Genomic DNA, 15,146 nt, shown 5'->3' with positions numbered 1-15,146 from the left:
TGCGGCACAGTGTCACACTCAGAGTGCAGGTGTCAGACTTGTGACCACGACCCCCTACCCGTGTCCTTGTTCTAAATCCATGTCTCTCTTTTGAGACATCCAGATGACAGAAGCCTCTGTTTTTCTGCAGTAATGATGACCTGTGTATTGCAGGGCGAGGCTAAGGTTATTCACAGCCAGGAATCTTACATTCTCTCATTCCCATACCAGGTGTGAGTAGCTCTGCATTTTAGTACTAGCTGTTCTGTAGTAAAATATGGCATGTTGGTTAATATGTTATTTCAATGTAGAATTACCCAAGAATATTTGTAAATGGTGTTTATAAATAAATATTTGACCTACCCTCACCTTAATTATAAAGTTTAAAGTAGCATCTACATAACATGTGTATACTGTTTCATAGACTGGCATTGGAGTCCAGTCCATCTCATATATTCGACAACCTTCACTTGGGCTTACTCGGTGGGAAAAGATTCGTTTACATAAAGATGGATACATATTGCTTCTTCATAGTTTAACTGTCATGTCTTTCATGTCATCACCGTAGGGTGATTTTGTTAGAAAGACCTCGTTTAAATCAGTTTATTTAAGGGTCTTATTCTCCTTACTCTGTCTGTCTTCACAATGCTATATTTCACAATATTGGCTTTCATCATTTTGTATGCATGCTTGTAATTTTAGTACCTGTTATGTTAATACATTACCTATTGATCGACCTTTTTGAACACATAAAGAAAATGAAACTGGAAGTTACAGAATGCACTAAGTTGTGGACTATAGGTCACAGTTAGCGGAACATCTGGCACATCTCATTGATAGCTTGAGGACTTGGTACTGGCAACGGTGCCCCTAGATTCGGACTGTGGTGAAGTTCTCAGTTGTATTTCTGTACTTTCAGTTTGGGGGAGGGCGTAAAGCGAGAGAGAGTTTGCAGTACTACATCACTATTTGTCAGAGAAGGCTACTTCCCTGAAAGAGCTGCTTGAGTTACATTTTGATGACTGGGTTGTGAATGAATCTTTTTGAAGTAGTATGTAGATGGTAGAGTAACTGGCCAGCTTGAAATCCTTTTTCAGGCTTAATACAGGCAAATCACTGACACCCAACAGGAAGAAAGGGTCTCCAGGAGTCCACTGCTTAAACTGTATTTTTGGGTATCCTTTTGTCTGTTCATATTCAGGTCATGTCAGAATTTAGACAATAATACCTGCATATTGTGTGCAGGCCCGGTTCCAGGAATTTATATATGGATGGTTGGAGGGTGGGTTTGGTGGGCCAATGTGTGCCCAGTTTTCAACAATTTTGGAGGTAGCCTACAACGTGGGCTCTGGTGCCACTGCACCTGCTGCATCATTGTCAGGGAAACCCGTCTCCTCTTCTCCAACACACACCTCCCCACTGCAGCCTGACTCAGAAATGAGCTTAGGTCGCCACCGGGCTGTTTACGGGTATGCCCGGAGTTTTGTCTCAGGCAGTACTTTTCTCCCTATCAGTACACAAGTAAAACAGCTATTATTTAGACTATGCACTCTAAAATGTATTCTAGAGATTTCTCATTGACCCCTGATTGATAATAAAAGTAAACAAAAGTGAAACCAAAAATCACATTTGCTGACATGGAGGGAGCACTTAAACAGCTGCTTTTTCTGTGGCCTCCTTTGCTGTTACTGGGAGGGCCAAAGGTCACGTTTGGGTGGGCCCGGCCCACCGGCTAGAACCGGGCTTGAGTGTGTGGGTGAATACCGTGCAGCTGCTTTAGAGTTCTCAGTCAGCACCCAGTGAGTGTCCCTTAAGTAGCCCAGTGGCAGATTAATTATTTTCAGAATTGGGATGCGCATTCATATTTTTTTTACCATCATAATGAAAACCATAAGTCCTGGACCTCCAAATATTGCAAAGCTGAAGTGCTGGTGCGCCCCAGTCCTATCTTTGTGGTGTCTTTCGGACACATGTTACCAGTCTCTTACTATTTCTAGATTCCTTTGACACTCATTATTGCTCTCTTCCATTATCTCCTCTCCTAATCCTCATTTTACTTCCACTCTTCACAAGACGGTCCCATTTGATGTCCAGTGTACAGTCGCATACATCATACATGTAGTTGTTCCTGTGTATGAACACCCAGCTCCGAGTCCATGATGACTGCTTCCTCATCAATGTACAACATAACCCCAATTAATAACAACCCAAAGCACTCAGTATGCTTTTCTAGGCGCATGTGTTTAGGTCACTCCGAGGGGGTCATTCTACTCATGCCAGGGTTACCACCTCATCTATGTTTTACTGGCATTTCTAAATATATCTGTCAAGGATAGTAGGAAGAAATTAGAAAATCGCCAAGGTAATTTTTTTTTTCGTTTTAAAAAAAATAATATTAACAAGCAACTACAAGAAGGAATCTCTTCAAAAATATTTTATAGTTTAAATCTGTTTATTGGTTTAAGTACAGTTAATTAAAAGGGATAGAACAACACCCGCCTACATGCACTGGCCGTGAGGATAAAACAAAAGTTTGGAAACCAGGGAAGGCAGAATAAATGGGTGGGGGGGGGGGGGGGGGGCATGTGCGTAAAAAAAACCAGGATGTGTGACCTATCTTCAATCAGTGTGCCTTCAGTGAGATTCACAAATATTTTAGAGCAGTCTAAATCACCTGTAAATGAGCTTTTGAGCAAAAGGACAGAATAGCCAGCCATATTCGAACTCTTAAAAATCCATAGGATTTCACACACCTCTAATATTTTACAGCGCTTAGAACAAAGGTGATCAGTCAGTCTAAAAACATGGAAGTGATTGGACCTGACGCACAGGTAGCAGCGTCCGGCCCTAGTTAATCTCAGACATTAACTAAAGGCCACTATTTTTGACTGGGCAAGGGGCCCGTTTTGTGGTCTGGCGCAGTGCCAGGGAGGCGTGGCTAATATGGAGACTGCCGGCACTGCACGCCACACGGCAGGCGCACCGAGCCCTAACTGACAAGATAACAGCACAGGGTGGATCACATGCGCCGCGTGCACCTGCCGCCCGAGGGAGGAGGGGCGGAACTGTATCCTCTCACCTGCGCACCTGCTGTGAGGAAGAGAACAGGGCAGCCACCGGCAGGTGACGGACAGACAGCCGCCCAGCGCGCCGTCCCCCAAAAGCATCAAATATAGTCTCATTGTTGGGCTTCAGCCATGGGCTGGGTGCAGTCTGGGCGAGACCGTGTCCCCTCCACCCTGCTCGCCTTCTGCCGGGCGAGCACCTGCCTGCGGCCACGGAGTGCCAGGAGGGGCCTGTTTTGGAAATGATGGCGGAGGGAGGGGTGAGCAGTGGACACGACTAAACGCCGCTGCTCCCCGCCGGTGTTACTTTTAGAAAGATGGAGAGATTTCGTGTCGCCAGGCACTGAGTTGTGGAGTGTCGTATGTGTGTTTTTTGGTTTCCTCAATCCTTCTTTTCTAGCCTTCTCTGTTTGTGTTTTTATTTCACTTGCTTGCCTCTTTCCCCTTTACTTGTCTTCCTCAGCCCAATCTTTGGTAATTGTTCTCGCCTTTATCGATTACATTTCTTTCCTGCCTTTCTCCAATCTCATTCACCACAACCCTTCCATTTTCTGTCACGTTTTACCCACTTCATGCAGTGTTAATGTGTTTGTCTTTTTGTTGAAGCCGCTGGGCCGTGTTTTCTGCGTATGCAATGCACAATGACTGTTCACTGGTGTCACTGAATGCAGCGCTGTTTGTCAGGGTTAGAGATACCTTCTGCATGGCGCTGTCTGTGGGGCTCGCTCTGCTCACCATGCCTGTTGAATTGGTTGCCACTAACAGCCGCCTGCATGCCCCTGCTGGTGAAGTCTGCTGATAACGACCGCTCTTAGAAGGTGCTGGTTATACTCCCTGCCAATGACCCAATGAACCAGATGCCGTTGGTTAACACAATCGCTAATTAGTGAGCAATGCTTCCTATATTAATGTCTGTAGTGTCCAACCTGTAATAAACGTCTGTTGCTGAGATTCGCTTGTAATGACTTTCTTCAGTGCTCAGTTTGTAGTAAATGCCTCTTACTGAGGTTCATTAGTAATGACTTTCATGTCTTCCCTTTACAGGAAACTCCACCTGTCGCAATGCTACTGTTACTCCTAAACCCTGACCGTGTCTGGCCGTAGCCACCGTCACTCCAACGTCGCAGGCATTGGCCTCCACCGTGGCGAGAGATGTCTGCCACCCAAGGCAGCGGAGAGCAATGGCAATCCTTGGAGTCCTTGGGCATCAGTCGCAAGGAGCTGGTCCTGGCCGAAGCACTGCAGATGGAGTACGATGCCCTGTCTCGGCTCCGCCAGGACAAGCACCACCACGAGGAGGGCAGGGGTAAGCAGAACACAGAGCAGTCGCTCATCTCTTGGGATGACCCAGTCTTGGAGTACAGATCTGTGAAGACCAACTGCAAGGGCATGAAAATCACTCGAGGCCTCTCTGGGTCTGACCCAACCCTCAACTATAACTCCATGCTGGAGGACTCTGGACTCATAGGCAAAGGGACGGGGAACTCTTCCAGGCTCTCAGACCCTCCATCCCAGTCATGGGTCAAGGAGCCCTCCAGTGACTACGTTTACATCTATGATGGCTCGGTTGAGAAGCGCCCATCCCAGGATGGCACCTCACCTAAGAAGCTGTCCCCTCCTCCCTTGCCCCCTCGCACTTCAACGCGGAGCTCTTCAGAGCTGAAGTGCTCCCCACCACCCCGCAGAAGTTCCCCAGTACCCTACAAGGACATCAATGTGTACAGCTCAGAGCAGAATGGCCCTTCTGGTAAGCTGCTGGACCGCAGGATCTCCGAGGAAGAAGACATCCCACTGCTGAACTATGACAGCATTAATGATACCATCATGAAGCTGAATCTGAAATCCACATATGATGCAGAGCTGCTACGGCAGGCCACGCGGGGCTGGAAGGATGGCAAGAGCATCTTTGAGAAGGACACGCCTGGGAAGCCTGTGGCACGGAGTAAGACCATGCCCCCACAAGTGCCTCCACGCACTTACACCCCTCGGTCAGCCACCCAGAAAAATCCTATTCCAAGCAAGAACCGCAGAGTATCCGTGGACCCGGTAGGTGGCACTTGTTTCCTCTCTGGGGTTTGTCCAGGCAGTTGCAAAAAGAATGGTGGTAGCAGGATGGCTTTTTAAATGGAAAAATATATATTTCCGTTTTTTCTTTTGTTTTTAATAAGATATCTTTCCATTATTCGGTTTAATTTGGATTATTTAATTGCAGAGGGGATAGAGTCTGAGCTCCAGTAGGGACCTGAGCGTGTGCTTTTTCCCCTCTTCTCCCACATTTCCAATGAAATGCAATCCCTGACTGTCCACTAGGTGTCAATGATGCACCAATGTCCATCTGTTTCTGGCCCATGTCTGATTTTAACTGCCAGTAGGTGTCCCAGCTGCACACATTAGCTAAATTAAGAAAACTTTTGAAAGACAGATTAAGGACTGATATTTTTACTAAGAAAAGGGTACACAATCATTTTGCAAAGCGGGTAAATGCTGGTATCTTGTATCATGGCGAGACATCCCAAAACCAATCATTTTGTCTCCAATTCTCTGCATCTGGCACTCTTGAGCAAGGGAATTTAAAAAAACCTCTCTGGATGAAAGTTATTTTAGAAAATTTCAAAACTCTGCCTTAGATCAGCATGTATTTATTTTCAGTGGTGTTGTTGATGCTATCCTATAGGATACTCTAAAGCTAAGGCTCCTAAGCAGGATCGGGAGTGGTGTTGCCTCCAAAAACATATGAGCAAACGTGCCCCATCATAACTAAGATTGTTAGCAAATCCAATAGTATTATCAATTAAATAAGCCTTCTTGAGACCAGTATAAGTTAGCAACCATGAAAGTTTACTAAATAATAACGTTCATTGCATAACCCAAAATATGATTAATCTAAAAAAAAAAAAAACGATCAAAATTATTATTAAATCATATATAGGGATTTAGCATAAGGCTTAAATAAATTGAAGAAATCAGCAATGCGACTTGAGATCTGACTTACGGTCTCCCTCAGTACAATTGTAAATGCTTCTAAGTCCAGAGCATCCCGTAAATAAATGTGAACCTGCCCACTGAGCAGCTGAAAAGCAACTCTGGCTCACTCCCAAATGAGTTCTCTTTTATAGGAAACACTCAGTAAAGATCACAGTCTGCATGAAGTGAGCAAAATGTTACATAGGGTCAGCAAATAACAATACAGGATACAATGCAATAATTCTTAACACCAGCTCCTAAATTAATTCGAATTAGTCCCCTTCTGCCCTGGCATCATCGGATGCAATAGTACAAATCTGCTTACACATAATACAAATAAGAGACTTCTGAAACTGAAGAAAGAGCACCTTTTAAGATGAGGTTCCTCTAGAGCTTACATTAAAGAAAAATGTCATACTTAGATTAAATATAGGTATTCGGTTCAATAATGTCTCAGTGCACATTTTAGTGTGTGGAATTGGTGAGAAATGAAAACGTGGTATCTCGGCCTAAGTTCGTCAAGCTAAGAAAAACACAGTTCCGTAAAATGGAACAAATTAATTTTGGTTGCAAATCATTCTTATCACTAAATAGTCTTTATTATTAAAAATCTGATATAACGCTATCCCCTCCTAAAAAACGAGAAGCAGTTGGCACACAGGGCGTTATAGGTGCATTTACAGTTTCTATCTGACAAGAGACTTGTTTGCCTACTTGCCATTATCAGACTGTATTTGAGGGTGTGTGTCTAAGCTGTGAAGTACTTCCCCCTTTAGAGATGCCACATGGCTTGTGTTTTGTTTGGCTGCTTCAAGGGGTTCATCTGGGGTTGGTACATTGTTTTATTGCTTAGGCACTTGTGATCTGTCCTGTGGATGCCATTGATGCCGAGACTGAGCATCGCTGCTGAGGAGCCAGTCTTAAAGGCCACTTTATTAGCCTGCGGGAGCCTCATGAGTGCCTTCTGTTAGGGCTTGATCCGGTCTTCAAGTTGCTGGGCAATGTATAGACTTGAGATTAGATGTTTTCAAGGACCGAGGTATAGGTCGTTTGCAAAGTCATGTCATGGACTTTGTGGTCAGGGTTAAGGGGCTCACGCTTTCGGGACATTGCCTCCCTGATCTAACTTCAATGCTGAGTTGAGAGACATCCCTAGGTTTTTGGCTTGGAGTATCTCCCTGATGGCTTGCCTGGAGACGGGAAGTGAAGTTTGTGGGGGTTGAAGCTGCGATGGACGAGATTCCATTGGCGATGATGAAAAGCAGTGAGCAAGTTTGTGGCCATCCAAGTATCATAAGAGAGCGACAGATGCGGTGATGGGTTTATGGACGTTTGTGTCACGGTGATGGGAGAATGGGCTCATACACCACGATGGTGTGTGGGCGGGCTGCTTCTCAAGTAAAGAAAACCCCCAGGGACACCAGGTGAGGTTGGGAAGTGCATTCGCAAAAGCGCACCGAAATCCAGAGCGTTGTATTGGTCACGTTTGGTGGTGACAGGCAAATATGGCTAAGTAAGGTTGGCGCTGCTAAATTGAGCTGCGGCATCTCTTGTTTTAAGTGCTTTGATGCGGCAGGTATGCTCTATCATTAAGCGGAGTAGCAAAAGCGCAATGAACCCTAGTGAGCAGGGAAAACGGGCCCGTCGTCCGCTAGGTGAGCAGTAGAAAAAAACATGCATTTAGGGTGCGTGGGCCCTTCACGCATCTGCGCCCTGGTGCCACTGCTCATGCTGCACTACTGATAGCTACGCCCCTGTGTAACGCGGTTTTCAAATGACACTATCCTATGCCAAGGAGGGGTCCCTCTGCAAGGAGCGTTGCTGAGAATGCGGGAGAACCGGAAACGGAACCGTTGGCACCGTGTTGTGGACATCTGCGCACAGATGCCAGAACTAGAATATACCTCGTTTTGACGCGGGCATTTTGGGTTAATTTTCTGCGTAACTGAGGTCTGCCCTCTGTTTCGCCCTTGCCTTTTTGCCAGAGACTGCCCCTTTTGGGGGTTCAGCTGAGTCACACTTCCTCTCACCACATCTAGTTTGATCTGGAATATTTTTTGTTTTCCTAATATCGCCTAAACAGTTTTCGCGGTGTCGGTGTACTAGGCGGCGTTGCTGCCAGGCCTCGGCCAGGCCTTTTGCTGAGGATTATTCAAGGCAGATGCCATACCCGGTGCAGGGTGGGCAGCATGGCTGCGAGTGCCAACCCCCGTCCTCAAACCCCCCACCCCCACAATAATCCCCTCCCCTTTGACAGCCTCATAGGGCCTTTCTGTGCACTAACAATGCTCCCACTGTGAGTGCAGCCGGCTGCGCTGTGGTCACGGAGATGGGGGCCGCCCCGGGGGCCTCGTTAAAGCTCTTTTGTATCATTTTTTGGCCAGGGAAGGAAATTGGAAAAAAGGCCCCGGGGGATGATTCATGTGTCTGTGAGCAAGTGCTGGCACCTCCCGCCCGCCCCCTGACGTGCACCCTCAGAGAGGGACACGGATACAACCGTTTGTCCGTGGGGTGCGTGTCTGTCATGTGCAGATCGGTGGCTCTGCGTAAGTGCTGGAAATCCCGCCCGCCACCCGGGCCTCCCTGATGTGTACCCCGAAACCTCTGTGTGACTGAAGGGGGGACGCATATGTCCATGGCACGTGCCTGTATCCTACGTAGACCAATGACAGTGTTATAGGATCCGGAGGCCTCCAGGTAGCCCACCAGCCCACCAGCAATACACAGACCGACAAACTCAATTTGTTGGAAGAGGTTTTTATTTAAAAACACCAATTCATTCTTTAGAAGCAAACCTAGTCATAAATCAAGCATAAAAAACATCCTTGCACAAATATTTACAATAATTACAAATCTGGTTAATTAGTGACCATCACTCTTTCTTTGACAGGATCCCTTCCTGTCCTGAACCACCATTGGACCACACAGGTGACCCATATCTCACCTGTATCCCTAGGAGGGGCGGTTACCCTGACTACGCCGTTCCTTGTCCTCACGCCCTGGGTTCCTCCCCACTCCAAACACCAATCAAACTCGGGGTGTACCGGGGCGGCCAAGAGCTGCGCGCCCCATGGCCCCCCCAAGCGATCTGAACTCCCTTACCCCTTGATCTGGTGTGTACGTCCGCCGGTTGGCTCAGAACCTCAGGATCCTATCCCTGGTGTCCTCCCGGGGCCCCAACCATGGGGACCCCCCTGTTATTTCTAGTCACTTTTATACATCAACTTCCGCTACCGGACATAAAATTCCAACTTAATCAAGGAGAGGGTGGGTGGGATAACTTCGGGCTCTGTGCGAACCCGGCTGCCGCAGACGATGAAGAAGGACAACCCTTCTTGGGGGGGCTCTTAAATAGCCCTCCACTGGTCCGCGGCGGCCGGATCCGGCCGGCCGCCAACGTCGCCTCAACGATTCCTCCACAAGTACTTACGCCCCCACACCTCATGAGGTGTGGGGGCGGAAGCCCCGGCCAGTCCTGCGCACCACCAGTGCGTAAGGGGAGCGTCGGGCCTCTGAGTCCCCGTCCCCACTTTGTGGTGGGGGGGGGGGGGGCGCTTTACCCAAGCACTGGCCCACCCTTCTGCCTCCTGAGCCTTCCTACCGGCCCTACATAGATTGTACCCCATTATAGTGGTGCCTAGTTGTTTCTGCTGTGTGTAGGGTGACGTGCCAGTACTCTGGGGAGCATGCCTATATGCACCGTGAAATTGTGTCTTTGAACTGCGGTTAGAAAATGTGTGTCTGTGTATGCAGATGTGTGCTTGCATTGTTGGGTGTATCTGAGCATGGATACGTTTCAGGTGGGGGACCACAGCGAGACTGGTCGTACCCCAACCAGTCATAGAATTAAAAAGGCAGCACTCCGGTGCTTGAGCAGGCACAGGGGTCAGCGATCGTCCCGGCCACCCCTGATGACCGCCCAGTCTACCCTGCCACCGATAGGAACAGCCAATGGTTGTTCCCTGTGGAAAAGAGGGAAATTAAAAAAAGGTGGCCACTGCCCCCGACTGGTCTGATCCGGCCCACACCTGTCTTCGGTGCCTGCGACCTGGTGGAAGCTGTGGAACTGCTTGTATAATACATGAGCTAGGACACCTATTTGTGAGTTATATATGTTTACGTAAACTTACAAATTAATAAATTAGTGATTGTGCCTTCAGGTCACGTGGATTCAAATAGTAACACTAGACAGGGAAAAAATATTGAAACTTGTGGTTCTGTGTGGTTTGGTGTAGGAATTACACTTGTGCACGTCAGCTCACATTGCTTTGTATTGTGGTATTTTGCAGGCCAGCGTGTATATTGGGAAGATGAAGACTGTAAGTACAAGAATATCACATTTTGAGCTAGAAAGCCCCACCACGCTCCCCAGCTCACACGTGATGTAGGAAACCTTAAGAGCACTACATGTGTACTCATGCTTGCAGAATTGGTGTGTGTTTTCACTGCAATTTGTACAACTAGTGTATATTTTAATATGCAGTTCTTTCTTTGCACTTTGTGCTATGTGGTAGCACTTGCATTGCATGGCACTGACACATGTCCAGAGCAATCAGTGGCTCATGGTGACCCCAACACCAGGGTGACCATTACCTAAGCACTCCACAGTTACCAGAAGCTGTTGGCCCAGGCTGGCACTTGGTCAGTAGGGTGGATGGGCCGAGCTTGTATATTATGATCGTATAAAGGGTGTTCCAGATCATTTGATTAACCCAATACATTTTTCGATGGCTGACCGTGTGCTCGTCATCCCTCCAAAAGATCACTTTCTTAGCACAGTTGGGAAATAAATCTTTCATTGGCCAGTGACCTTCAGATGTTAGACACCATCAGAAACAGATTTCAGAAGATAAAGACACTTCTTTTTCTAACAGCCCTGGCAGGGTGATGCTATTCCATCAACGTTCCATCAGTGTAAGAAGTTGGACTGTTATTTGGGGTGGGCGACTGCCGTGTTAAAGGAATAATCACAACCCTTGCCAGGGTGAACCATTAAAGTCACTACATTAACCTGAACAGCCCCCGGTAGTTATGGTGCAGAACAGACAAATAGTAATAAAGGCAAAATGACAAACAATAAAAATCCCAAACTGAATTAGCAAAAATAAAGTACACTTAATAAACAAAGTGACACAAAAATGACAAAAAAACCAATAAGGGGTACCCAAGATATATATTTTTTAGAGTTTTAAATAGAAATGGCTCCAAGAAGCTCAAAGTGCCAATGATAGCGAATAGTCATGGTAGACTGTGACCTAGGTGCAATTTGAGGCCTGCCACAGTGTAGTCCAGGTCAGAAACATCAACAAGGTTCATTCCAGTCAGATTGTATCTTCTGCCTTAGTCTTTTAAGTCCCTAATAATCTCAGCAGTGGACTTCTAAAGCCCTCAGGATCTCAGGGTTGGCAATTAGAGACTTTCAGGATCTCAGGTAGAGGCCTGCAGCAGAATCTAGCCCAGGTTCAGTTGCCTCTGGTCAGGTGGGTACTGTCAGGAAAAGGCCTCTTGTTGTCTCCCTAACTCTGGGAGTCCACGACTTCATCGTGGGTAGGAAAGGGAGTACTCCCAGTCCTTCTGGGCTCCTCTGAGGTTACAGGCAGCAAGTGAAATCTTCAATTGATCTTTTGCAGGTCCAAAAAGTGTTCTGAAGTGGGTGCCTGGAGGTGTCGCATTTATGCCTGTCACCAGTTACGGGTGAGGGTGACTCCTGGCTGCTTCCTAAACGATGGGGTAAAAGTCCCAGGTCCTGACATATCCACTTTTACAGCAGTTCCTATTTACCATACTGCAGACGGGCCCAAAATGCCATAGATCAGGGTGTTTTCAAGATGGCAAAAGTTTTCAATAACACTAACTCAGACTCAGACGTGGGGGGCTTTGAATGGGGCGTGTGTTGTGTGGTGCACTGCTGTAATCCTGGTGTCCTCCCACATCTAACACTAAAATCCATTTTGAGACAGCACTATATCCTATTTTTTTGTTATGTTTTGTGTAGGGTGGTCATAAAGTATCCAGATACAATAATTCTATTACCCTATCCTTGAAGGGGGAAATAGAAGCACAAAGCAGTGGTGACATGCAAAATGTCCCATACATAGCATATTTCTAAAACAACTGTAACCAGGTCTGATATAATTGATCAAACGTCTTACTTCCCATCGGTTTTAGAACAGCTGATTACATTGCGAAGGTTGGCTCTTAAGTATCCCCCAGTCAGTAATGGATTGGGGTGTCTTATTAATCAATTCTCATGCAATACATAATTGTGCAACAAAATAGCTGTTATTGCCAGCACATTACTATTGATATTCAATCCTCAACATAATACTTGTGTTTAGCTCCAAATAGGCATGCTCTGTACCCACAACAAACCCAGAGACAGAAGTCTTTGGTAAGACAGAAGCAGGGTCCTTTAGCGACCTGAAAGTGGATACACAATAGTTGTTGTGAGTTAATCTTCTCTCCCTTTCAAATGTGTCCCCAATTGTTATGTGTGGCTCAGCAGATGTGCAAAGTACCCTGCATATTGTTTAGAGTAGTCATCTCTGCCCATTCAGGTCAGGCTATTCAGTGCTCTAGGAAGGCAATTCTTACCTTTTCCACAACTATTTAAGGTTGAGCACATGCTGTGGGCTGTCATATGCTAATGATAATTGGCCTTCTCAAAGTCCCAACAGGTAAAGGATAACTTTCTAAAAATTACTTTTCCTTAATCAATAATCCAACTTCACCATTGAATTAGATGTGTATTAACTATTAAAAATAGTGCTTAAACTGTTTTAGCTAGTCTCTTTCCTGAGTTAACGGTATTAGTATTTTAATCTGCACTCTGGTTTTCTACGTAGGACGGTGGGATGTGCCACAGTGAAAATGCCTTTTTGGCCTTGTCACTTTAGGGACATGGTATTATTACTTTATATCTTGTTCCACTTTTAAATACCACACACCCTACAAGGTTTACATATGTGTGACTTATTAATATTTAAAAAGAAGGTTTTTACTTGTCAAAAAGGGTTATTTTGACAAGTCGCATTGCAGGGTCACACTGCAACAGTAAATACTACACCCGGTACGCATGTACCCATGTTTGCACTTGTAGGGAATGGCACAATAAGTTTCTGCAGTCCACATGTGGCATTTAAGTTCGAGGTCCAGGGTACACACAATATCTTGGGGACTTACATAAAAGTTAAATGTTCCATTAAAGCCACTTTATCCATGATTGAAGGAGGAACATGGGCAGTTTCCTTTTGGTTAGCAGGATAACGTTTCTGTGGTATTAAAGCCAGCAAAAATATAGGGTCCAAAAGGCTAAAAATCCAGTGTGACCATAAAGAAAAGGCAGATTTTCTACACTGAGCAACTGCTGTACCAGAGAACATTCCAACTAAAGACTCTTATTAAATCGTACTACACCCCATTTCATTTTGCTGATATATGGATGATCGTTTATGTACAATCCCATCTTTAGTCTCCCCACTATATTCTTTTATGAATCCCATCACATCCAAACGTGTTCTTTGCCAAGGTATATCAAGACTTTGTGTGAAGCATAAGGGAGGACAAACTGTTACCGTAGTTTTTTGAGAATTATTGCATTCAACCCAATCACGGATTGGTTTTTTTTTTATGTCTGTCAAGCCCAGGCGACTAATGCTGATTCTTCACTCTCCACTAATTATGTTTAATGGTAGTGTCCCTTATGGCATATATCTCAACATTCCAACCTAGAGGCTGTACAATACAATGTATTTACACCTTGGTAACGCCAAGGTAGATTCGAAGCACAGCACAACAGATCTCACAATTGATCACATCTCTTGATTTTGTTGTTGTTGTTGTTGTATAACTTTCATGGTGTATAGATAACTAGGCAATGTTGGCTTTACCTTCCCTTGGACTTGTTACCAGGAGAGTCTCCCTAATTGTGGGTGTGCGTGGCCTGGGCTATTTAAAAGAATGGATTCTCTTTTGACCCTGGCACTATCTTTTTTAATTTTCCCAATCTGTAGATTTAGGGCTATGCAAAGTTGCAGATATTTCACCTCCGCTATTTCAGTATTGGTTCTTTTTTTTACTTTGTTATCTTTGTCAACTTTAAAAGTTTGCAAAGTAAAACCAAAAAACAGCCAAACAGAAACATCAACTTTTAAAAATACATTTAGTGGAGGAATGTTCAGGAAAAAAAATCCATCACTTAATGGAGCATTTTCCAGTAAATTACCTTTTGGGAGATAATTTGCTCACAACATTTTTAAAAACTTTTTTTAAGCATACAGAACAGTTCTTCGCAGGCAGTGTGCTGGAGTTCAGAAGCTGCATATGACAAACCGGAATGAAGTATATGTCTTATAGGTTTAAAACCTTATACATACCCAACTTCAATAGAGGACTTCTTTAAGCATTTCATTATAACGAAACAACCTGTCAGGAGATGCTGTAATTCCTCCATCTGCTTTAGGGACACGTGGAGGGTTACTGATTGCTCTAAATACCTCTACTGGGTCAAATCCCGGGCACTCGCCCCACCTCATATTGTTCTGTTGCATGGCCTTCTCTCATAACTGATGATTACATTTACCTCAGGTAGTACTCCTACATCTGTATGTATTCGCAGCTCACCTGTTGGTACCTCCTAACTCCACACCTTATTTAGGGTGGGTGAGTTTGATGTCAGCACAAGGATGTTTGCTGGTCTAGTGTGTTGGTAAGATATTGGCACACTTCAAGCTTCTGATGGTCTCCTCTCAGGTGGCATGCACAGCGTCTCCCATATGCCAGATCCTAGTCCCCACCCCCGCAACTATAAAGAGCGATTGTGGGATGGAGGCGTATTACAGTGCTGCTGCTAACACCCTCTATGAACTACATGCAAGCAGCAAGGGAGGGCCTGTCCACACGTGTTCCCTTATGTTCTGGCGGTTAACCCTGGTGATAACGCAGACTATAGGACTCGGAAGCCGCCAGTAGGCCCTTACCCCCAACACCGGTCATACACCAACCAACAAGACAATTTAGTTCGATTGATGAACTATTTATTTTTATATATACTTTCATTAAAATCAGAGAAACAATTTATGCAAATCATCATATGCACATTACTCTATTAAAAACATTTCACTGCAAAATTAATATATA

General features: G+C 45.4%; 1 protein-coding gene across 2 annotated transcripts in view; it reads left to right on the top strand.

Annotated features, from left to right (window-relative positions):
• Positions 1-15,146, top strand: part of PIK3C2B (phosphatidylinositol-4-phosphate 3-kinase catalytic subunit type 2 beta) — a 304,990-nt gene that overhangs the window by 82,683 nt on the left and 207,161 nt on the right. For both annotated transcript variants that reach the window (XM_069238510.1, XM_069238511.1), the window contains exon 2: positions 4,089-5,090. In XM_069238510.1, coding sequence (XP_069094611.1) covers positions 4,197-5,090 — 894 coding nt within the window. In that variant the 5' untranslated portion in view covers positions 4,089-4,196. The remainder of the gene's footprint in view (positions 1-4,088; positions 5,091-15,146) is intronic.

Source organism: Pleurodeles waltl, chromosome 6, assembly GCF_031143425.1.
Source record: "Pleurodeles waltl isolate 20211129_DDA chromosome 6, aPleWal1.hap1.20221129, whole genome shotgun sequence".
NCBI classification, from domain to species: Eukaryota; Metazoa; Chordata; class Amphibia; order Caudata; family Salamandridae; genus Pleurodeles; species Pleurodeles waltl.
The sequence above is the reverse complement of the archived record's forward strand: the minus strand, read 5'-3'. Positions and strand labels throughout refer to the sequence as shown.